Genomic DNA, 23,232 nt, shown 5'->3' with positions numbered 1-23,232 from the left:
GTTATTAAGGGTGTGCTGGAGAACTTCCCTGAAATTGTGTCCTTTAAAATGTAGTTAATTATTGGTTTTACCCAAGGAAGGCCGTGAGCAGGATGAGGATATTTCTAACAAGTGTGGGTTTGTGTTCAGGAGTCCAAAGATGCCCGAGCCTGTTTCCTAACATTAGTAGGATTTAAAGTTCTATATCACTTGTGTGTATTATGTCCTGGAGTGTTGTTATGTTTTGTAAGAAGTCACTAATTTAAACTCTTAATTGTTTAAAAAAAGAGTTGTTGGAATGATGGCCGCAGCAGGAGATGCAGTGCCCGTATCACTGCTGGAGAGGTGCAGCTCGTGGAATCACAGGATCACTTGGGTTTGGGTTGGGAAGGATCTTAAAACCCATCCAGTTCCAACCCCAACACCTTCCACTGCCCCAGGCTGCTCCAAGCCCCATCCAGCCTGGCCTTGGACACTTCCAGGGATCGAGGGACAGCCACAGCTCCTCTGGGCACCATGTGCCAGGGCCTCCCACCCTCACAGGGAAGAATTTCTCCCTAACCCCTAATTTAATTCTCCCTTCTTTCAGTTTGAAGCTGTTCTCCCATGTCCTGTCACTCCAGGCCCTCATTCTTTGTGGAGGGGGAGCAGAACTGGATTCACCCAAGAGGGTTTGGAGACCAGCTCCTCAAGGCCAAAAGTTGTCTTGTGCCTTTTTTTGCTTGTCCTAAATTTGTCCCAGCTACATCCTTTGTTACTTGGGAGAAAGCCTAAAACAGAAACAAACTCTCCCAAGCTTTTGGCTCCATCTTTGGGACAGCAACCTGGATTTTCCTGTTGTCTTATTCTTATCCCATCCTGCTCTAGAAATGCTCTTGGATGAACTGGAGGTTCAGAGCTGGACCTGGCACGATGGTTCCTGCAGAGCCAGCTCTGGATTTAAAACCATGTGGATGTGGCACGTGGGGACATGGCTTAGTGGTGGCCTTGGACTCAGTGGTCTCAGAGGTCTCTGAACATGACTGGTTGTGCAGTTCTGTGCTGGGTGTGCTCTGCCTCCTGGGCAGCTGCAGAGTTAAACGAGTTCCCCCTCCCGCCGCCGGCGCTGGCTTTGGCTCGGAGCGCGGTGGCGTTCCAGTTCGGAGAATTCCAGTGACCAACCAGGTAGTCTGCTCCTAATGGCACAATTTACCCTTTGTGAACACATTTTATGAAAGCTCTCACTGTTTGTCTCGAGTTGTGGAGGGGGGGGAGAAAAAAAAACCCAACCCGACTGTAAATGTCCAGGCCACGGAGCTGCCTAATGCAAACACAGGCACGAGCCGGGGCTCCGTGTGTTCCTTGGCCTGGTGCTGAGCTCGTGTTTATGAGCACACACCAAAAAAAAGCCCTCTGAAGAGTCTGGGACTGGGTTTAGCACTGGACATTTTAAAGGGGAAAAAAATGAGGGAATGAGGGGCTGTGGGAGAGCAGCCGTGGGGTGTTTTGGGGTTGGGAGTGGAAGAGTAAAGCTCTGGCTCCTCTGAGTGTAACCATTGGAAAGATGTTCAGGAAGATGTTCAGGAAGATGTTTGGGAAGATGTTCAGAAAGATGTTCAGAAAGATGTTCAGGAAGATGTTCTTCCACTCTCCAAAGCCATAGGTTTGCCCTCCAAGGCACCAGAGTGTGCAAGGAGCTCTGTGGCAAAAGTTGGAAAATCCTTGAAAAGCGTTGTAGTAAAATAGCCCAGGTGACCTTGCTGAGGTGGGAATGGCCAGGGGGATGAGCAGGAGCGTTGTCAGGGGGTGCTGGAGGTGCCCAGGGCAATGGGCTGTGCCTGGCAGTCTGCTCCTGGCTGGAGTCAAGAGCACAGAAGATGCTGCTGGCCTGGGATGACCCACGTTCCTTGGGAAGAAACGCTGACATCCTTCACTTTGGAACGCTTCCCACTTGGGCACAACAAGGGGTTAATGTTGGGATTGTTAAGCTCTGTCCCCTCATTCTACTCCATGGGGGAGCTCTGGGTCCTGCAGGGATACTCAAGGTTTCTTGTGATGTCCTGGCTCCGTTTTTCCTCCTTTCCACTGCTTATTCCCATCGCTTTCCTGTTCCTTGATTTATCAGTGGGAGCTGGCAGATCCCTCACCGTGCTCATGAACCAAAGCAAAACCTCTGGCCTGCAGGAGAAAACACCAACTGAACCCCAAATAATGAGTATTAAAGGAAAATGTAAAATGGCAGAGGGCACATGGAGTAAGCAGAGGTATTTTCTGGCTGTCTGGTCGAAGGTTTGGTATCATTTTTCTCCAGGATTACAGGGGCTTTCACCTCATAAATTTGGGCCTGTTTGAGGTCGTTAATCTTTCTTTACATGTTGCCTTGCAATTTTAGAGCTTTGCCACCATCTGGGATCACATTTTAAATGGAGTTTCCACTCACTACGTCCCCTTTTCATGGAATTATTTATATATGGAGAAATGCATAATAAATACATCAGCTCTGGGTTGTTTTTAAACATTTTCAGGGCTTACCTTGTGTGGAAAAACTTGTCTTCTCTAATAGAGAGTCATAACAGTGACCAATTAAAGGATCACATTTGCAATATGCTCTTAAATGGCAATTTAAAATATTGGTGAGTGATCCGTGGGGAAAGGGAGCTCCAGGCCAGGGACCTGAACTGGAAAATCCTGGAGTGTGAGACAGAACAGCACCATCTGATGGAAACAGCAAACCTGGAGAGGGATTTCAGCTCCCCCCTTGCCTTTGGCTTGTGTTTCCCTTGAATCTTGGTTTTTCTCCACGATACGGTGGTGTTGGGTCAGATGTCGGACTTGACCATCCTGGAGGTTCTTCCCACCCTCTGATTCTTATGGATGGACCTTCCAGCCTGTCCCACTGCCTAAGCCCATCTTGCCCCATCTCTGCTGCTCTTGACAAACCCCAGAGGCAGGGAGGACCCACAGCTGGTTCCACCAGCTCTTGCTGCCCCCACCAGAGCCAAGGTGTCTGCCCCAGGCCCCACCAGCTATTTGAACGGGTTTCTGAACAAATAAATAGCCTCAACAGCTCAGTGGTTCCTTGTGTAATTTTAGCTCAGGACCTCTCCAAGAATGTCCAGAATAAATAGGTGAATCTGTAATCCATCCCCAATTAAGTGGATATTCCGGGAGCAGCTCGGAGCACGTTACGGAGGAGCAGTGTCAATAAACAGGGATGCTGCGGGCCCTGGAAATGTGGGCTCTGTTCCTGGAGAGGGGAGGCTCAGAGCAGGAGCTGGGTGCAGGCTGGAAAAGCAAACAGAAAGGAGCCTTCTGCCCCCACCCAAGTGGTTGGGGTTCCAGCCCCCCACCATTCAGTGCCCCCCAGATCCTCCTGGGGTGATTCACCCTGACCAAAACTGAACGTGGCAGGGAGGTTTCACCTCCACCCGGGACTTTACGGCGTTGTCAACAGGAAAACAACAAATTCCCCGGGATGTTTTACAGTGCTGAGGCATGAAATTGCAGAGCAGAATCTTCTCCCCAAGCCCCCTTTCCCCTCTGGCAGCTGCAGCCACCATTCCCTAAGAAACCCAACCTCCAGACGTGAAGCACTGCTGGGATTTTTCAGGCCTTTAACTTTTCCTTGGCTCAGCCGGGAGGAACGGGGACCTGCTGGAGCTCTGAAAAACCCCCGAGCACGGGCTGGCTGGGGAAAGGAGTTAAAAATGAACCAGCAGATTTTTATATATATAAAAAGTAAAAATATATGTTCTCCATCTGAAGTTTATTTAGGTCCTTTGGGAGAGTGGCGCGGCACCACGTCTCTACTAAATTGCCAACATTTTATGGCCGTGCTGGCACCGAGTCAAACACACATCTCCTTGGCTTGCTCTGCTGTCTTAAACAGGCAGATTCCAGTCTGTTTTTCTATGGACTGAATATTCCTATTGACTGGGCGAGGAGAGCTCTGCCCAGCAAGAACCTACAGGCAACTTCTCATTTTATTACTTTATCGAGGCTTGATTATTTTGATATTGCGCTGCTGAAGAGCCGACCCCTTGTGACCCACTGGATGTCAGAGCAGCGTGCATTTCAAGCCAGATCCAGCTTTTTCTTTTTTTTTCTTTTTTTTTTTCTTTTTTTTCCTTTCCCTTCTGATTTTATTTGGATTGGAATCTTATTAATAACTGGAAAGTTTTGAAGGGGCTATTTTTAACCGCTTAGCTGTCGGGAGTATTTCAGTAGCGTGGACGTGGAGCTTTGAGTGTGCAGATAAAACACCCCCAGCACGAGATGCTGCTGGGTTTAAACCCAGCTTGAGCAGTTCCCTGCTCCATCTCCTTCCCAAACCCTTCCAACATGAGAATCCAGTACAAAATCCCTCTGCTGCTCATCAGGCAAGGTCGCTGCCAGTGTGGAGCCTCTCCACGGTGAGGGAGCTCCGGGATCTCCCCCTGTTCCAAGCAGGGTGGTTTTTAGGAATCCTTGGTTGCTGCAGAACCCGAGACAGGCTGACTTCAGGCAGGACCCTCATCTGCCCACACTTCCCAGCAGCTGGGAGTGACCTCCCTGCTCTCCTCTCTGCTCGCTGCCTCCTGGCACGGGGCTGGGGAGACGTTCCCGCCGGCCTCGGGAGCGTGGGGCTTTGATCTGCAGATGCCTGAGGAGCCAGGTCAGCATCTGAGGCAGAATGGACTGGCAGGGAGCAGCCTGTTGGACCACACTGATCCAATTAGGCTCCACGATGGAGAATCCTTTTTATTTTTTGGTCCAAAGCACAGGAGAAGCGAGGGCTGTGCTTTGAAGCCGAGGAGATGAGTTCATGCCTCGGTGCTTGGGAAGCTGGAGAGCCAAGCTTTGCAGTTCATCTGGATCTTCCACAGCTCTCCAGAAAACATTTAATAAAGCTCTCAGCCTGCTTTTCCAGGGGACTGCTGCTCCTCACGCTCGGCTGGCTGTGCCAAAGGCTTTCCCCCTCTCCTGCCGGTGGGAGCCTGCAGAGCTGCTCCTGGCGTGTTCACTGACCTCCGTGGGGTCGGGGGGGAGGACAGTCCGTGGTTCCATAGGACAAGGAATGGCTTCAGACTGCCAGGGGGAAGGGTTGGATGGAATGTTGGGAAGGAATTGTTCCCTGTGGGGATGGTGGGACGCTGGCACGGGGTGCCCAGAGAAGCTCTGGCTGCCCCTGGATGCCTGGCAGTGTCCAAGGCCAGGCTTGGATCAGCCTGGGGTGGTGGAAAGTGTCCCTGCCAATGCAGGGGAGGGCACTGGATGAGATTTCAGATCCCTTCCAATCCATCTCATTCTGGAATTCTCTTTCTTTTGACCCAATAGTTGCTTTTTCTCATTATTTATTCCCATTTGTTGTTGTTCAATTCCATTCTGTTTTTCAGGATTTCTCTGCCATGGAGTGCACTTGGTTAGATTTGTTGATCTTAGAGGCCTTTTCCAACCTAAACCATTCCATGATCCCCTGATTCCTTTCCCTCCAGCTCCACACTCCCCTGCTGCTGGGCTCCTTGCATGGCAGCAGTGCTGAGAGCCCAGTAAAGAATCCCAGGGTTGGGTTGGAAGGACCTTGAGGCCCATCCCATTCCATGGGCAGGGACACCTTCCCCTCTCCCAGTCTGCCCCAGTCCCAGCCCTGTCTGAGCACTGGGTTGTTTGAGGACAATGTGGGATTTGTTTCCTTGTAGAAGGAGCTTTCCCCAGGCTGGGCTGGGCTGGGCTGGGCCCTCCAAGGCCGGGATTAAATCCTCTCTTGGAGTTTCTGGGAAGCTGTGGCAGTAACGGGGCTGGGAGGAGGGACCGTGGGCACTCACAGCCCCCAAGAAGAGCCTTCACTCCTCTGTATAATGGCCTTCTGTTGGCTTTTAGTGGGGTGCAGTTTAGTAAATTAGGAGTCTTCAGGTACTTAGCACTTTAATGGTTCTCACTAAGAACATAATTAAACCATAGACCCCGTAGGGAGAAAAAAACCAGTTTATTGTGCGTATTTTTAGACTCTGTTACCAGCCCTCATAAAACCTGCTCGATGCAAGCCAGGGAACAGGCCCGAGCTGGCGACCCAGAATTCCTGCAGCAGCACTCACACCTTACAAATCTGCCCTGTGAATTACAGAATTCATTTTCCTGCTCCCATTTCCAAAGGCGTTTGCAGCAGCCGTTCCTCCCCGGCTGCTGGAGGTGAGAGGGAGGCTCCAGGGTTATGATGTTGTGCTGAAACACAAAGCCAGGGTTTGCTAATTGTTTTTTTATTTTTTAATTTAAAAACGTTTTCAGTCTCACAGAGTTGCCCAGGAACAGAGCTGCTCTGAGCCCAGGGCTCTGCTCCCTCTCCGTGTGCATCCACCTGGGGATTGTTGAGTTCCATCTGCCCTGGAGCTGCAATTCCCATGTCAGGAGATCACAGTTCTGGGGCTAGGAGAGCTCCCAGCTGCTCCTAGGATGAAGAGATTGAGAGGGAATTTTCATCAGGCACTGGGGTGATGGGACATGGGGGAATGGCTTCAAACTGAAAAAGAGCAGGTTTGTGATGGAAGATGGAATTAGATGGATTAAGATGGAATATTGGGATAAAATCCTTTGCTGAGAGGGTGGGCAGGCCCTGGCACAGGCTGCCCAGAGAAGCTGTGGCTGTCCCTGGATCCCTGCAAGAGTCCAAGGCCAGGCTGGATGCAGCCTGGGATAGTGGAAGGGGGTGGGAATTAAATCATCTTCCAGGTTCTTTCCAAGCCAAACCATTCTGGGGTTCCATGATGCCCCTCACAGCGCAGCCACAAAGCAAAGTGCAAAGCTCCAAGTCCCAGCAGCAGGAGAGCCTGGAAAGCTTTTCCCTCCTCTCTGACACCAATACCACTGGGATGTTCCCATGGGATCAGGATTTCTCTGGAATAGCAGGTGTGGGGCAAATTCCCTCTCCAAAATCCCAGTAAAGTTGGATTTATCCAGTTGTGGGATTTCTTAGGGTGGCATTTATTAACATATCAGAATTTGGACTTGTTCCCTTTGAAAAATTTGCCATTTTCTTGTCCTGAATGGGAAAATCTGCCAGTGTCAAAAAATGTCAGGCTGACAAATGAAGGGTGCTTCCCCAGCCGTGGGTGCCTCTGGTGGACTGGGGCACAAAAAGAATCCAGGAAGTTTTCCAGCATCCCTGCTCCTGCCTCCCTGCCCCATCCCAGGGAAGCACAGCTCCCTTCCTGGGGAACCTGTGCTGTGCAGCATCTGGAAGGCATTGCAGAACACACACACACACACAAATCCTCCCCCAGCAGCTTCTGAGGCATTTCTGGGACGTGTGAATCACTGGGCTGTCACTGGGCTTTGCTTTATCCTCACATCCCAGACTGGTTTGGGCTGGAAAGGACCTGAAAGCTCATCCCATCCCACCCCACTGTGCCAGGCTGCCCCAAACACCATCCAGCCTGGCCTGGGACAATTCCAAGGGTCCAGGGGCAGCCACAGCTTTTCTGGGAATGCTGTGCTGGGTCCTGCCCACCCTCACTCCCTCCAAGCTGCCCTGGAGCTTCCACTGCAGTGGGATTTGTGGCTGGAATTTTCTCTTCCTGCCCTTCAGCAATTTGGGATGGCAAAATCTCCAGTCCCAGCTCAAACAACAAGGGGAAACAATGCACATTAATGTATTAATTACAATTATAGGTAGGTAAAAATGACATTAATAATCCTGCCTGCTCTCCCTGGTCCTCATCCCTGAGTGCTGAACATTCCAGCCTGTGGGATCGATGCCTCAGCTGGGGTAGGATTGGTTAAAGCACTTAAAAATAATAGTAATGATCATAACAACACCAACAACAATAGTTTAATATTTATAATATAATAAATAATTAATAATGATAATTATTTTGGGGATAATAATGATGAGAACGATAAATTGTAGTAATGTGATACGAATTGTGTTGATGATAATAATAAGTTTAAAATTGTGATTTATAATAATAAATTAATATTATTATAATGAGAATAATAACAATAAGAATAAGGATGACCATGATGATGATGATGATGATGATGATGATGATGATAATAATAATAATAATAATAATAATAATAATAATAATAATAATAATAATAAGCCAAAGAAGAACCTGTCTGTTTGGAGGGCTGACAGCCTTTCTGAGCAATCTGGGATCCAAACAATCCCTTTGGGAGCTTGCCTGGGAATGCTGCAAGGAGCCCAGCAGGGATGAACTGCAGCAGGTCCTGGTGGAGGGGAGGGACCCTGGGGGACACCTGGGGCTGCCCTGACCCCCCCAGGCTGGCCGGAGTGGCCCTGGCAGAGCTCCCTGACCCCAGCCTGGCTCCATCCGGGAAGGAAGGATGCGGTCTCCTGTCCTGAGGGGCCTCCAGCCCAGGCCAGGCTTTATTAATCCCAGCTTTGCTAATAAGGAATTACAATAGTTGTGGGATTTGGCAGCGGGAGCGTGCTTGGCTGCCATGCATCCTGCAGGATTTGCCCTGTTTTGTTTGTATTTTGGATTTAACTACAAATAATTTAAAGATGTGTTGTGTCTCCTTCAATTAACATTTGTGTTTTCGACCTCTCTCTTTTTTTGCTGTTGTTGTTGAAGTTTTAAAGCAATACCAGGGAATTTGAGCCTGTCAGATATGTTACGATAAATTCACATTTGTTTTTTGCTCCAGTTGTGGGATTTCTTAGGGTGGCAGTCATTAACATATCAGAATTTGGGGTTGTTCCCTTTGAACAATTTGCCATTTTTTTGTCCTGGATGGAAAAATCTGCCAGTGTCAAAAAATTTCGGGCTGACAAAAGAATAATATTGTCCCAAGGCCAGTATGTAAATACCTTAACCAGTAGAGCATGTTTAGAGGAATTACACTTTCCTCTCCCAAATTACCATCTTGGAAAGCAGCTCTACCAGCACATTTATTTGAATTTTAAACATTTTGAAAGCAGATCTCCGAGGTTTTGAAATCTGGTTTCCATTCCTGGCTCTGTTTGACCCAAGGCCTGACCCTGAGCAAATCTTAGGCTCAGTTTCTGGATCTGCTCTGAGGATCCTCATTCACTTTAACATCCCTCAGTGCTGATCTAAGTGTAAGATTTCAGTGGTAAATAATAGCAGGGCTAATTTATGATAGGGTTTGGTCACGATGACAAAAGGGAAAATTAAAGAACTTGGTTTTTAAGAGGTGAATTTGTTTAAAGATGTGTGGAATGAAGTCATTTTGTCTGCAAAGAAACGAGGATGGCAAACTTGGGGAGAGAAACAAAGAATAAGGCCAGAACTTCATAGCTCTTCATACCAGGTTTTGGAGGGGATTCATTCCTTTTTTCCTCTGATTTTGGAGGGGATTCATTAATTCCTTTTTTTCCTGTGCCATTGCAGACACAGCCAGTGCCCAACCCCATCTCGTACTTCATGCACCGCTCGCCCTGGTGGTTCCACCGCTTCGAGACCTTGGTCAACCACTTCATCGAGCTGCTGGTGCCCTTCTTCCTGCTGCTGGGCAGGAGGATGGTCATCCTGCACGGGCTCCTGCAGATCCTCTTCCAGGTGAGCTGCTCCTCATTCATGCCCTTCAGGTTCTGTCTTTTCTGGTTTTCACATTCCATGCTGCTTTAGGCTGTAGGGCTGAGATTCGTGTTGTGGTGCCTCAGGTTTTGGCTTTTCTATTCTCACATTCTGTGCTGCTTTAGTGTGTGGGTCTGGCTTCACATCAGGGCATGGGGAGCTCTCTGCACAGGGCAGGGAGACAAAACAATTCCTGCTCCAGCTGGGACCAAGGACAAATGACCCAAATCTCAGCCCAAGAGCACAAACAACATGGACTGAGGAGAGACAAACAAGCAGGGTGGGACTGCAGGGGCTAAAGCTGGAATGGGACAATTAACCCAATAAGCAAATGGAGCAGAACTTCTAAAAATGTGAGACTTCATCCATTTTGTGACCATTTTGGTTCACCTGGGGTGCAGCCCTGGCTGGGCTCTTGTGCTGCCCAAGGTGGATCCGCTGAGGCCTCCTAATAAATCCCTGCTTTATTCTTTAGCTCAGTCTAGCCTGTGTTCTAGGTCAGCCTTCTCAAGGCATCATCCTGAGGGTCCCCTCCTCTCCTGGGCTTCCCCACTCCTCCCAGGAGGAGCTGGCTCAGGGGGCAGGGTGGGATTCAGGCTCCAGGGAGTGAGGATGATTCCCAGCCAGGAATTCCTGGGTGTTTCCCACTGCTGGAGCTTTGGTTTCTGTGTGGCAGAGGAATGGCAGCCCAGGATCAGTGCAAAGGCTCTTTGGGGAATCCTTGTGATTCCCCCAGAAGTTAATTTTTATAGACATCTCTCCATCTCTGGAGGGATTCTTCTTTCTGTATTTATCATTTGAGGATTGTTCTTTATCTCTGGAAGGGGTTGAGCTGCTCTTCACAAATACCAGATTGACTGTGCTGAGGTTTAAAATCAAAATAATTCCTTGAAAATTCAATGGATTCACATTCCAGTTGATTTTTGGGGTGGTTTTTTTGGTACCTCTGCAAAACTCAGAGGAGAGAGGCTGCTGCATACATACTTCCCTAGAGCCCATCTGATTCCTCTCCTGTCTGTCCTGGCAGGGTTCAAAGAGCTCATGAAACTCCATTTCCAGCCCTTGCTGCCCTGCCTTTGTTCAGCATCATTTCAGCATCATGAAATTCATACTCAGGAGCTGTTACTGCTTCCTGTGAGTTCATGTGATGATTAAACTGAGTACAGCTCATAAAGCCCCCTGGTAAACCACAAAAATGCTGACCAGGTTTCAAAGGTCTGACAGAAACCCCGGCGGGTCTGTGCCCTCCCGGTGCCTCCTGCTGCCCAAACCCTTCCTGTTGTGTCTGGGTGCCTCTGAATGGCACCTTTTACCTGTTTGGGGCAGCTTTGGTTGGGCTGGGATGGATTTGGGCACATGGAGGGAGAGGTCTGACCCAGGGAGCTCCCAGGGTGTCACTCCAGAGGTGCCAGCTGTGATTGTGACAGTCCTGAGGTTGTTGGAGGCACTGGGAGGATTTTATTCAGCCCAAAACTCCACAGACAAAGCAAAACCTATTCTCTCCTCTGCTTAAGATGAAGGAGGGCAGGGTTAGGTTAGAGATCAGGGAGAAATTCATCCTGTGAGGGTGGGCAGGCCCTGGCACAGGTGCCCAGAGCAGCTGTGGCTGCCATGGATCCCTGGAAATGCCCAAGGCCGGGCTGGAGCAGCCTGGGACAGTGCAAAGTGTCCCCAGGGGGGTTGGAACAAGGTGACCTTCAGGGTCCCTCCCAGCCCCATCCATCCCATGCTCAATGCTCCCCTCTCCTCCCCTTCTCCCCTCGGGGCTGCTCCATCCCTGCCCCTCCCAGCCAGGAACCTGCAGGGCCCCTAACGGGGAGCAGGGCCCTGGAGGGGCTGGGGCACCTCAGACAGAGCTGAGCCCACCCCATAAATGTCCTAATGACAGCCAGCCAGGGCAGGCATCAAGCCCCTTTAATTGGCCCTTTATTGATAGCTGGCAATTACTGCCTGATCTCCATCACGAGGGGAGGCTGAGCAGGCAGAAAGGGTCCCAGTGTAAGAGGCAGCTCTGGTGCCTTTACAGCATTTCAACAAAAACCTGTTTATTTAATATTTACTGCCCTTTTCTTCATTCAGAATGACTTTTATTGACAATCCTTGTGCTCTGCAAAGGAAGCAATAAAGTTTAATGTTGATATACCACTTAATTCTGCTTTTCAAGATTTGAATTGACATTACAGACAAGTTTTATTGGACATTTTATAATTGTTATTGGAGTCATGGTGGCGAGCTGGAGTGAGTGTATTTTTCCAGATTCCAACTGGCCTGGAGAATATTGCTTTGTCAGGAACCCAAAAAAAGTTGGGCTTTAAAAGAGGAAAGAGGGGTTTTTTTCCAAGTGTGAACTTATTCTTCTTGCTTGCTTCACGTTTGTAAGGAAAAAAGCTTAGAGAGGGTGGAAACATCAGAGAGGAGGTGCTCAGCAGCCTGAGGATGGATGTGTGTCCACCAGGGGATTCCTGGTGTTGGGATTCCAGCCTGGGGTTATCCCAAGAGAGCTGGAAGCTCCACCTTGTTCCCATCCTGGACGTGCACAGGAGCTTCCTGTTGGGGTTTGTGTTGGACCCAGGTGGGATTTGGGCTGGGATTTAGGGATTTAGGGTGGCTTTGATGGACCCCAAAGCGCTGCCAGCACCTCAGTTCCCCCTGGAGGGGCCACAGGAACCCTTGGGATGAGCCCATTCCCAGCAGATCCATGAAGGGCTCGGCTGGATCTGAAGCACCCCAATGTTCTGGAGAAGTCAAATTAAAAACACGGCTGTCAGTACCTGGAGGGGAGCAAAAGATCTCTTGGAGGGTCTTGGAGACCCCAGGTGAGGTCTGGACTCTTATTCTTGGTTCTGTAGAAGCACCAGGGCAGAGCCTGCCCATACCCCAAGGAGTTTGTGGGGTGGGGGAGGTTGGAAGTGCTGCTGGGGAAGGCAAATCCTTCAGCTTGGTGGGGATTTCACTGCTCCCTGGAGCTGCCTCTTCAAAACCCTGGATTTGCCTCCTCCAAAACCCTGGATTTGCCTCCTCCAAAACCCTGGATCTGCCTCCTCCAACCCTGGATCTCCTTCCTCCAAAACCTTGAATCTGCCTCCTCAAACCTTGAATCTCCCTCCGCAACCCCTGGATCTGTGTGTTTTTCACGCTGTCCAACTCCCAGCTCACACCAAACGTATTTCTTGGCTCCTTGGAAGCCAGGCAGTAAAATCACACTGCTTGGCAAACGACTTGATGAGGGGAAGCGAGAGGGAAGCCAAAAAAAGAGGCAGGAAAAAGCCACCTTGCCCCTCAGAGCTGGCAGTTGGAGAGAGGCAGGGAAGGGGCCGGGGTGGATTTGGCAGTGCCAGGTGGGAAGGAGCTTCAGGATCAGAAAGGTGAAATCCATAAAGGAATAAATAGCATGGAAAGTGCACAGCAGGAGCACAGGGGTGACAGTTCCAGAGCACAGGGGTGACAGTGCCAGGGGCACAGGGATGGCAGTGCCAGGAGCCAGGCACAGTTCCAGCCCTGCAGAAGGCAGAGGTGAAAGCTCCAGAGCCCCTGCCAGGTTCAGAGCCCTGCAGAGGAGCCCCCAGAGGAGGCAGCTCCCAGGATCCAGCCCAGGAGCACTCAGGGATTTTGGGACCTGCTGGGAGAGGGACCCTGAGGGGGGATGTGGCAGAAACCTCCAGCTCTGTTCTGGAAAACAAGCTGCCAGCACCACCCTTGCCCAGCTGGGCACTGCACCAGGGACAGGCAGCCCCTGGGAGCTGGGCATGTGCAGGAGAGCAGCAGCAAAGTCATTTTCCTCCTCTTTTTTTTTCTTTTCAGGCAGAAAACAGTTGTTGAACAGATATTTTCTGGCTTTTTTTTTTTTTCTTTCTTCCTTGGCTTGGCCAAACCCCAACCTCTTAAAAATTTTGATGGAAAAGGACGTTTCCCTCTGGTTGATTTTGTTCCCATCTCTCCAGGAAGGCAGGGGAGGCCAAGTGGAGGTTTCCCCCCTCTTTTTTTGGGAGGGGAGGACCGAGCCCCCCGTTGTCCCAGCGCTGCCTCTGCCACACCACGAGATGCTGGAGGGATGAGCTGCCCCTGCAGCCACACACACACAAATTAAATCAGGCTGCTGCTGCAGTGCCACAGCTGCAAGAGATTGTGTTGCTGACTTAGGAGGTAGCAGAGGTCACAGCAGCAGCCTGGAGAGAGGGAACAAAAATTAACCAGCCCCCCCTTCCTGCAGAAAGTGTCTGAATCCAGTGTTTGTTTTCACTTGTCAGAGCCGAGCTGGGTTTGTTCTCCTGGCCAGGCTGGTGTAAATCAGGGGCGTCTCCAGCAGGATTAGCGGGGTTACCCCAGTGCCAGGCTGGTGGCAGCAGCAGCAGGGCCCTCCTTAGGGCTTTCACTGGGCTGGGCACTGCTGGAGGAGGTGTTTGCCTGCGTGGATGCAGAGTGGTGGTGGTGCTGATGTGTGTGAGGATAAAGCCCAGTTCCGTGGAGGATGGAGCAGCCAGAAAATTCAGGAATTATTCTGCAGTTCACACAATCCCAGAATGGTTTGAGTTGGAAAAAACCTCAAAGCCCATCCAGTGCCACCCCTGCCATGGAAGGGACACCTCCCACTGTCCCAGGTGCTCCCAGCCCTGTCCAGCCTGGCCTTGGGCACTGCCAGGGATCCAGGGGCAGCCACAGCTGCTCTGGGCACCTGTGCCAGGGCTGCCCACCCTGCCAGGGATGAATTTCTTCCTGATATGCAATGTAAATCACTTTTCTTTCAGCTTAAATCCATTCCCCTTTGTTCTATAGCTTCATGTCCCTGTAAAAAATCTCTTTCCTGCTTTTTTATCAATCCCTAAGGATGCTGGGGAGCGTGGTCCCCCAGCCCAGCAGCTCTGGGTGGGTGTCACTGCCTGGGCTGGGCTGGGCTCCCCTGCCAGAACAGAGGAAATTCAGCCTTCCCCAAAGTCCAAATCTTGTTGATTTTGTTGTGGTTTAGAAAGAAACAACAAACAGAGAGTCCCAGGAAGATGAACAGAGCAGGACTGGAGGAATGGGCCTGTGGAAAACAGTTTTGCAGTTCAGTTGTTGAAAAATCCTCTTTGGATTTTTAAATCTGGTGGGGTGTGAGATGGAAGGTGCAGGCAGAGATTCTGAGGCTCTTTGGGAACGCCGGAGCTTGGGCTGGGATTGTGGAGGTTGATGCCAGCCCTGTGCACCCATCCTGGTCCAGGTGAGGGGGGCTGGGGTGTCCCTGCCCCTCAGGCCCTCCTGGATCCCCAGATCCCCTCCCTCACCCTGGCACTGCTCCAGCTCAGCTTTTCCCCACAGCAAAACAGAAGGAATGTGAAATCAAAGCACTTACAGGGCAGATTTTCTTTTACATTTAAGCCCCCTTAAATTAAATCCTGAGCTCTACACCCCCCAACAAGAAACATTCTGAGTTAAGCAGGCAGAACCCAAACTGTTTAATCACTCTGATATTTGATTTCACATGCAGCTCGATAGGATCTGCCGTGCCAGACAGGGGAATAGCAGCACATACCACCCCAAACCCGTAAATAACACTGCTCCCATAATGGGCTCTGGGATTAGTTAGCAACAAGTTAAGTCCTTGCATTCTGCAGTAGTCAGAGGGACTGAGAAACACTCCCTGGGAGCCATAGGAGTGCATTTAATTAGCTCCTGATTCAGGGCGCTGGGGGTTTTTTTCCTCTTCTCTTTTTTTCTTTTTTTTTTTTTTTTAAATCATTAAATAAAGTGTCACCCCAAGCCAGTGCTGTAAACTCTATTTTGATTGTGGCTGCAATAACCCCTTTGGGCGTCATTCAGATTGTACTAAACAGTTTCTGGAGAGTGCTGGTTTCTCTCAAAATAAACCCAAGTCCGGCTTTGACAAGCTCTAATGAAAAACAAATTGTTATATTACTTAGAAAAATAATTTGAAGGAAGTCTGAATTAGTTGTAAAGGTGGAAAAGGTTCAGCTACTTGAAAATAGAAATTTGGAAGGTATTTATTTTAACCATTAAGCCAGTGGCCTTGAAATACAGCCTTGTTTGTTCCAGAATGCTCCTAACGAGAGCCATGAATCACGCTGTTAATCAGTATGGGAACTTGATTAATTGGAGAGGGGAGCAGCAGTGACTCCAGCAGCCTGGAGCTGGGCTCCTTCACCATCCCTCATCCTGCTGGCACCACGGGGGCTCGGGGGGCATCCCACAGCCCCGGCTTTGGCCTTTGGAGAGCTGGGGACCGACCGCGGCTCCCGGGGTTCCGTGTCTGTGCTGGCGCTGGGCTCAGGAGGGGTTGGTTTCCCGTGGAGCAGGGCTTGCAGTGCCTCTGCCTGCCCTGTCCCTGCCAGCTCACCTTTGCTGCTGCTCCTGGCCCTGCTGGTGAACTGAGAGGGAGTTTGGATGCCCAGCCGTGGAATCAGACTCGCACAGGAGCCCCCGGGATGGGAAACGCAGCAGGAAGGGCAGGGTTGGTGTTCACTCACTGGGGCTCTTGGGTTTGGGGCCAGCAGGAGCTGCAGTGCCTTTGGCCATCCAGGAGCACAGCAGGGATGAGTTCCAGCAGAGTTCCAGAGTTCTGGAAGGTGCCACGTGTGCCAGGCTGGCCCAGTGCTGGGGCACGGTTTGGTGCCACCTCTGTGCCAGTCCTTGGGAATATTGCTGAGCACTGACTGCAGAGTCACCAGCTGGATCCTTAAACTGCAAGATTTGCTGAAATGGGCAGGAAACTCACCCAGTCCTGGTGTTTTGGCCATGGTACAGCTGAACAGGGGCTCTCAGGTGCCTCTCTGTGTGCTGCTCCCTGGCTGCTCTTCCACTCTTCCCAGAGCTCGTGGAATGACGTGGCTGACAGGGAGGCTTCAACTCCTGGGGCCTGGGGTGGCTCTGGGTGCTTGGGTTCTCTCCCTGTGTGGATTTTGCCCCTGATTTTCAGAATCCCTCCGTGCTCCAGAACCTTTTGTCCCACAGCAGAATTTCCAGGTGCTCGGGCAGGATGGGGGAAATGGATGCTGAGGATGCTGTCAGTGAAATGATCCAAGCTGGAGCCTCCAACATCTGCATCTCCCAGGTGGGATTCAGGATTCAGCTCCAGGCTGGGAGATAAAGGATGTGTTGCACATGTGAGCGAGGGCATAAAACATTTCTGTCTGATGAGAGCCAGAGCAGCTGCAAACCAGAGATGTTCCTGGTGTCCATGACATGATCTTCACCATGTTCTGGCACCTTATTTCCAGGGGTAATTATTTATTTACCTTTGGGTGTAGCTGCTAAAGCTGAGTGAAACCATCACAACCCATTCCTGTGCCCAAGCCAAAGCACTCGCCCACTAAAATGTGTCAAATGTCTTTAAAGATCTGTGAATTTCAGTGCAGTGGTTTGAAGAGATGGTGAAGGTCTTCCAAGTTTCATCCCATTTTCTGTCCCTCAGTCCTTATCTGAACTGGTTCCTTTGCACTTTCCCAGCTCTTGGCTCCCACCAAGCCTTTGCTGTTCGGCAGGGGGACATGCTGGGATTTGGGATTTGGGATCTCTCCTCCCACCAGCAAGATGACAGGGCCTTTAAATAATGTTTTCTATTCCATTTCAAAAAAATAAAAAGAAGATGAAATCAGAACAGCCTAACTGGAAACAGATGGCAGATGAGAAACTTCTTTTAAAGAGGATTTTTAATACATTTATTATAAAGAAAATCATTTATTGGTGTCAGAGATGGATGTGTGAAGACAGAATGTGCCCATTCCAGGCGTGGAAGGGGCTGGAGTGGGATGGTGCCTTTGGTGTGGTGTTCTTGGAGCGAGGGGAGGATTTTGCTGCTGGTAAAGTGACTTTCCTGGCTGAAAGGAGCCTTCTTCCCATCCCTGCTCCTTCAGCTTCCCTCTGGGATGCCTGGCTGTCAGAGCAGTTTCGATTATGCTCTTACTGTGGGTTCCTGGCATGGTTTCCCTGCAATGATTTGGGTTGGAAGGGACTTTAAAGCCCATCCAGTTCCAACCCCAACACCTTCCACTGTCCCAGGTTGCTCCAAACCTGGTCTTGGACACTTCCAGGGATGGAGCAGCCACAGCTTCCCTGTGCCCTGTCCTCCCACAGGGTCAGCTCAGGGTTTTTTAAAAATAATATGCACATTCCAGTCACTTCTGCCCTGTCAAGTTAAATGTGTGTGCTTTTATGTGTGAAACCCTGCACAGACAGAGGTGTCACTTTCCCCAGTCCCCTCACACAATGACTGGCCAGCTTTAATTAAAGCCATTTAAACAAATCCCACATTATTTCAGAGGCGTGGATCTCGGTGCCTGGGCTGCTCAGGGATGGAGGTGAAGATGGATTTTCCCTTTTCCCGCTTTGATGAGCAGAACTCCTTGGCTTGTTGTGGGTTTCATGTTGCTGTGAAACCCTGCAGCCCCCAGAGAGGTTTGATTTTGCTTTGGCAGTGCTGGGACGAGGCTGCAGCCCCCAGAGAGGTTTGATTTTGCTTTGGCAGTGTTGGGGTGAGGCTGCAGCCCCCAGAGAGGTTTGATTTTGCTTTGGCAGTGCTGGGGTGAGGCTGCAGCCCCCAGAGAGGTTTGATTTTGCTTTGGCAGTGTTGGGGTGAGGCTGCAGCCCCCAGAGAGGTTTGATTTTGCTTTGGCAGTGTTGGGGTGAGGCTGCAGCCCCCAGAGAGGTTTGATTTTGCTTTGGCAGTGTTGGGGTGAGGCTGCAGCCCCCAGAGAGGTTTGATTTTGCTTTGGCAGTGTTGGGGTGAGGCTGCAGCCCCCAGAGAGGTTTGATTTTGCTTTGGCAGTGCTGGGACGAGGCTGCAGCCCTGGGATGCTCCAGCCCACACGCAGTTTACACAGCTGCACCATCCCCTTCCCCAGCTCCAGCAGGGCTCTTATCTCCATGCTGATGCAACAGCCAGAAATGGCAGGAAACCTGTGTCACTCATGGCTTTCATCTTCCTATAAAAACTGGGATCTTTGGAGCTGTGACTCAGAGAGTGGTGCAGGATCCTCTTGGAGCAGCTGGGGTTTGTTTGGTGCTGCCCTGGGTGTGGGAGGGAGATGCTGGGCTGTGGGCAGTGGTGGTCTTTCCCTGGAGAATTGCTTGCAAACCCCAATCTCACTTTCCCTTTTGTTGGGAACAACATTTCCCAGCAGGTTGTGTCCTCCCATCCCTGGAAATGTCCCAGGCCAGGCTGGACAGGGCTTGGAGCAGCCTGGGCTAGTGGAAGGAGTCCCTGCCCATGGAAAAGGGCTGGAAATGATCTTTGAGGTTCCTTCCAACCCAAAGCAATTCCATGGTTTTGACTGATCCATGGGAAAGGTCCCATGATTTATGCTGACATTGTGCAGAGCATCCTGGATTTCTGCTGCTGCTCTAAACCCTGAGCTGAGCCCCAAAAAACCTCGATCCAGGCAGGTGTTTGCAGCACGAGGTCTCACCTCTCCTGCTTTCCTCTTGGATTTTAATTCCATCTCTGCCAGGAGCTGCTTTGTCCACGTTCCTGAGTAACTTTTTCCACACGTGAAACTCCCTCTGGGGCCGGGTTAAGCTCTGCTGGAGCCACGTGGGTTTGGTCTGAGCTTGGTGTCCACACATGGAGCTGTTCAGGGACAGAAGTGGCACTTTAAATTTACACCCTGCTCCAGTCAGGAAAACTTGGAAGCAGGGAGAAATCCCAGATCAGGCCGGTTTTAGAAAGGCTGAGGAAGTCTGGGAGAAAAATGCACAAGAAGAGCAGTTTGGGAATGTTTTGTCCCAAATTTTGGCCAGTGTGGTGTGGCAGTGATGGTTGGGATGGCTCAGGGATGGATTCCCTGCACTTTGTGAGCAAAGAAGCAGAAAGGGACAGGTATTCAGTAGAATCCTGGAATGGTTTGGGTTGGAAAGGACCTTAAAGCTCATTTTGGACAGGGACACCTCCCACTGGAACAGGTTCTACATCATGGTCACCCTCAGAGAAGCTGCCAGCTCCTCTGAGATGCCAAATCCAGTAGAAAACTCAGAATGCCTCAGTCACCAGAAATTTCAACATTTCCTCTGAAAAACCGAATCAGATGGCATTGATTGTTTGGACGGGGTTGGGAATGGCAGGAGTGGGGAGTGGGAGAGACAGGGATCGTGTTTATGGCATCATTAATGTCATTTATTCCATAGCCAGCTCTTGAAAAGCAGTTGCAATCCCTACACAAATCCCTCTGAGGCAAATCTGCCAGTTCTCCTCATCCAACACAGATCATCCCTGCAGCCAGAAACCTCAGAGGGAGCAGAGCCAAGGGAAAGGGGTCAGGGGGCACCCAGAAACCCAGTGCACCCAAAGCAGCTCCACCTCGGAGGTTCCAGGGGCTGAGGGATGGTGCTGGAGACACTGCAGGGACAGTGGGGTCCTGAAGATGGAGAGAGATCATTTTCCTGGGGTTATTTGGAAAAAAATGTCACCACAGATAAGAACTGGAGCTTCAGAATGTTGTGTTCCTTCCCAGTTCCCCTTCTCCACCACCCAGGCAGGAAGGGACCAGCTGGAAAGTCCTGGCTGGGCAGTCCCAGGTGCTGGTGGCCATCAGTGAGGGCGTCCTTGGAGCTGCAGGATCCCTGCTGGAAGGATTTCCTCTGGCCCCTGAAAACAGGGAAAGGGAGATGTTTCCATGGAAATCTGCTCCTCAACCGTCTTGGCAGGCAAAGCTGAAAGGATTGGAGTCTTTTGCCCCCAGCTCCACGTTTGTGGTCAGTGTGAAGCCCCACCTGTGATCACCACAGGCAGCCTCAGCGAGGCTGCAGTGAATTAAAGCACCAGGGGGAGTTTGAGGAACACATCCTCTTCCTTCTCGGAGTCGGGTTACAGCGACCTCGGAACATCTGGACACCGCGTCCCAGGGCTCCCAGAGGTTCTGCTGCAGGCAAGGTTCATCTGCCTTTGTTCAGTTCCTGGCCTTTCCCCTTCCTCCTTGCCTCCTCCTCTGGATCCAGGGCTGCTCTCAGTGTTCCTGGCCATCTCCTGGTTGCCTGGGTGAAACGCCCCATGGAATTTCAGTGGTGTCCTTCCATGGGCAAGCACAGATCCATAGCTCCGTGGCCATTTGCTGTGCTCCTGGGAGAAGTCACTCCCAAAGCCTGAATTCCCTCTAAGCTACTGGTTTCCATCATCCTGAAGGACTGAATTTAGGGGGAAAAACGCATTCCTTAATATTCCCTAGATCCCAGGAAGGCATTTGATGGTGTGATGCTGCTTTGCTTTGGGATTCCTGTGCCTGATCTCCAGGCTGTCCTGACAGAGTTTAATTGAAATAAGGGTGTGAAGGTGGGTCCTGCTGCCTCCAGGAGCCACTGGGGTTTTTTTGGGAATCCAGAGAAGGGAGGTGCCAAAGCCATGGGGTGGCTGTGGTGGCCAGATTCATGGTGGTCCATGTTGAGAAGATGATGCTGAACTCCAGCATCTCCTGGAAGTGACCCCATCCTCCCCTTGGGAGCAGCACATCCCCATCCCACCCCATCCCACCCCTACCCTTGTGCTGTTGTGCAGAGCTCAACACCCAGAAGGAAAATGCAACTCCAGCTTTTCGTTTTTGTGCCTCTCAGGCCCAGACCTCAAGGTTTTAAAGACTTTCATATGTGCCTGACTTGATGTGCTCCAAGTATTCCCATTGAAGTGAACTAAGTGGATAAGACTTTGCAGGATTAAAGCCAAATGAGTCCTCACCCACCATGCTGGGAAGTCTTGTTGAAGTGGGTCATTGGAGGGAGAGGAGGAGGAGGCGCTTCCCAACTTGCCCCTTTCATTTTATGCTTTTATTTATTTAAAGGATTTTTTTTTTTTTAATTCTTAGGCAGCTTGGGGGGAGAAAAGAAAATAAAAAGCCCCAGGCTGTGGTGTAACCACTGCAGGCAGATGTTGTCATGACTACTAAACAAGAAACCTGATTTATAAAATGAGGAAAAACAGATGAACGTGAAATAAAAGAGAAAAAAAAGAGAGAGGCGATCTTAAAATATTAACTCTGATGTAGAGAAAAATATAAACAGACAGGGTTAGGAAATTCCATAAGGAATATGACTTGTTTAATATTAATCATAAAGGAAAAGATTATGAGAGCTCCAGAGGGTGCCAAATGAAATACTCCACACTCAGCCACTGCTGTGATAAGAGTCCTGGTGTGGCTTCCAGGGCTGCCCTTGGCCACTCTGTGGTGGAGATGTCCTGGCTGCAAGTTGTTCCAGGGATGTTCTTGTGGTTCTGCTGCTTCTGCTGCTGCTTCTCCTCCCTCTCAGCAGTTTCTGAGTGCAAAGCTCCAGCGTGTGCCAGCCACTAACCTGTACTGTTATTGCAAATGTGGGCAAGCTGGCAGCAGGGATTGTGTTTGGAGGGGTTTCTGTGGCTGGGGTGGGTCAGGAGGGGTGTGATGTGTCCCGGGGGTTCACCGTGTCCCAAAGCTGAGGTGGCTGCAGATGAGTGGCTGGGTGGGGCTCAGGTGGCTCTGCTGCCGTCTCTGTGTCACTCTGCTGCTCTTCTTGTCCCTCTGCTGCCATCCTGAGTTGTACAGCCCATGATGATCCTGCACCGGAGAAGCGCCAATGTCACAATTCCCTCACCAGCGCTCCCAGACCATTCCCTGTCCAGGACAAGGCTGAAACCAGGAGGGTGTTCAGGACCAGGAGACACCTCTGGGCAGGCTCCAAAGGCTCTCACTGCAGTCCTGCCAGTCCCCTTTGTCCCTTGGGCTGTCCCCACAGGTGTTCCTGGTGGCACTGCCCGATGTGGCCCAGCTCCCCCAGCACGGTGACAGACGCCAGAAAGGAGCAGAGTGACCACAGCAGGGAGGGCTGGGGGATCCCTCCCTGGGCTCCCCCAGGTAAATCCTGGCCAGAGCTGCCGTTTGCTGCTCCATTCCCTTCCCTCTGTGCTGTCTCACCGCTCCCAGCTCCGGCCCAGGTGGGACAGGAATGCCTTGTGGCACAGCCTGTGCTCCAGCAGGGAATTCTGCAGCTCCCAGCCCTGCCTTTGGCACTGGCTCCCAAACAGTTCGGTTTGCAGAAACCTTCCTCACTGTCAGGAGGAATTAAGCTCCAAAGCCAGACAGAAACTCTCCTAACAAGTCTGTGCCTGAAGGTCCAGGATGGAGATGCCCACCCAACAGCACCTTCCAGGGCTGCTGAGCAGGTTCCCCTTGCACAATCCATCCAGGACACCTGGGCAGATCCACTCTCACCCCTCCAGGTGCCTCTGCCTGCTCCTGATCCGTGTCCTGGCCATGCACCCATTGCCAAAGCTCTGACCACTGTGGGGATGGTGCAGGAAAACTGAACAGCCAAGATTTCTGCATCTTTCCCCAGCTCCCTGCATTTTTCCCAGCTCTGTGCATTTTTTTCCCCCCAGTTCTCTGCATCTTTGCCCAGCTCCCTGCATCTTTCCCCAGCTCCCTGCATGTTTTTCCCCCCAGTTCTCTGCATTTTTCCCAGCTCCCTGCATTTTTTCCCCCCAGTTCTCTGCATCTTTGCCCAGCTCCCTGCCTCTTTTCCCAGCTCAGCAGCCTGGGAGCATTCAGATCTTTGCTCCTTCTTATCAATCCCTCTCCAGTGCTCCTCCAGCAGCACCAGGCAGTGCCTGGCACTGGGTGTCTCCTTCCCAGTCTCTGTCCCAGTGTCACTCCAGCACCTGGCTCCTTATCCACGCTGCTGGATGAGGCTGTTGGACTCACAGGATGAGGCAATGATGGATTTTTGCTCTTCCCCTCTGCTGACAAACCCAGTTTGTGGGTGAATAATGAGTAACCCTTGAAAGCGA

General features: G+C 50.9%; 1 protein-coding gene across 3 annotated transcripts in view; it reads left to right on the top strand.

Moving 5' to 3' along the window:
* The window catches only part of LMF1 (lipase maturation factor 1), a 134,163-nt gene that overhangs the window by 74,046 nt on the left and 36,885 nt on the right, over window positions 1–23,232 (top strand). For all 3 annotated transcript variants that reach the window (XM_084216176.1, XM_084216175.1, XM_084216174.1), the window contains exon 4: window positions 9,312–9,479. In XM_084216176.1, coding sequence (XP_084072302.1) covers window positions 9,312–9,479 — 168 coding nt within the window. The remainder of the gene's footprint in view (window positions 1–9,311; window positions 9,480–23,232) is intronic.

The sequence above is a fragment of the Fringilla coelebs genome (assembly GCF_963513975.1).
Source record: "Fringilla coelebs genome assembly, chromosome: 16".
Classification (NCBI taxonomy): domain Eukaryota; kingdom Metazoa; phylum Chordata; class Aves; order Passeriformes; family Fringillidae; genus Fringilla; species Fringilla coelebs.
The sequence above is the reverse complement of the archived record's forward strand: the minus strand, read 5'-3'. Positions and strand labels throughout refer to the sequence as shown.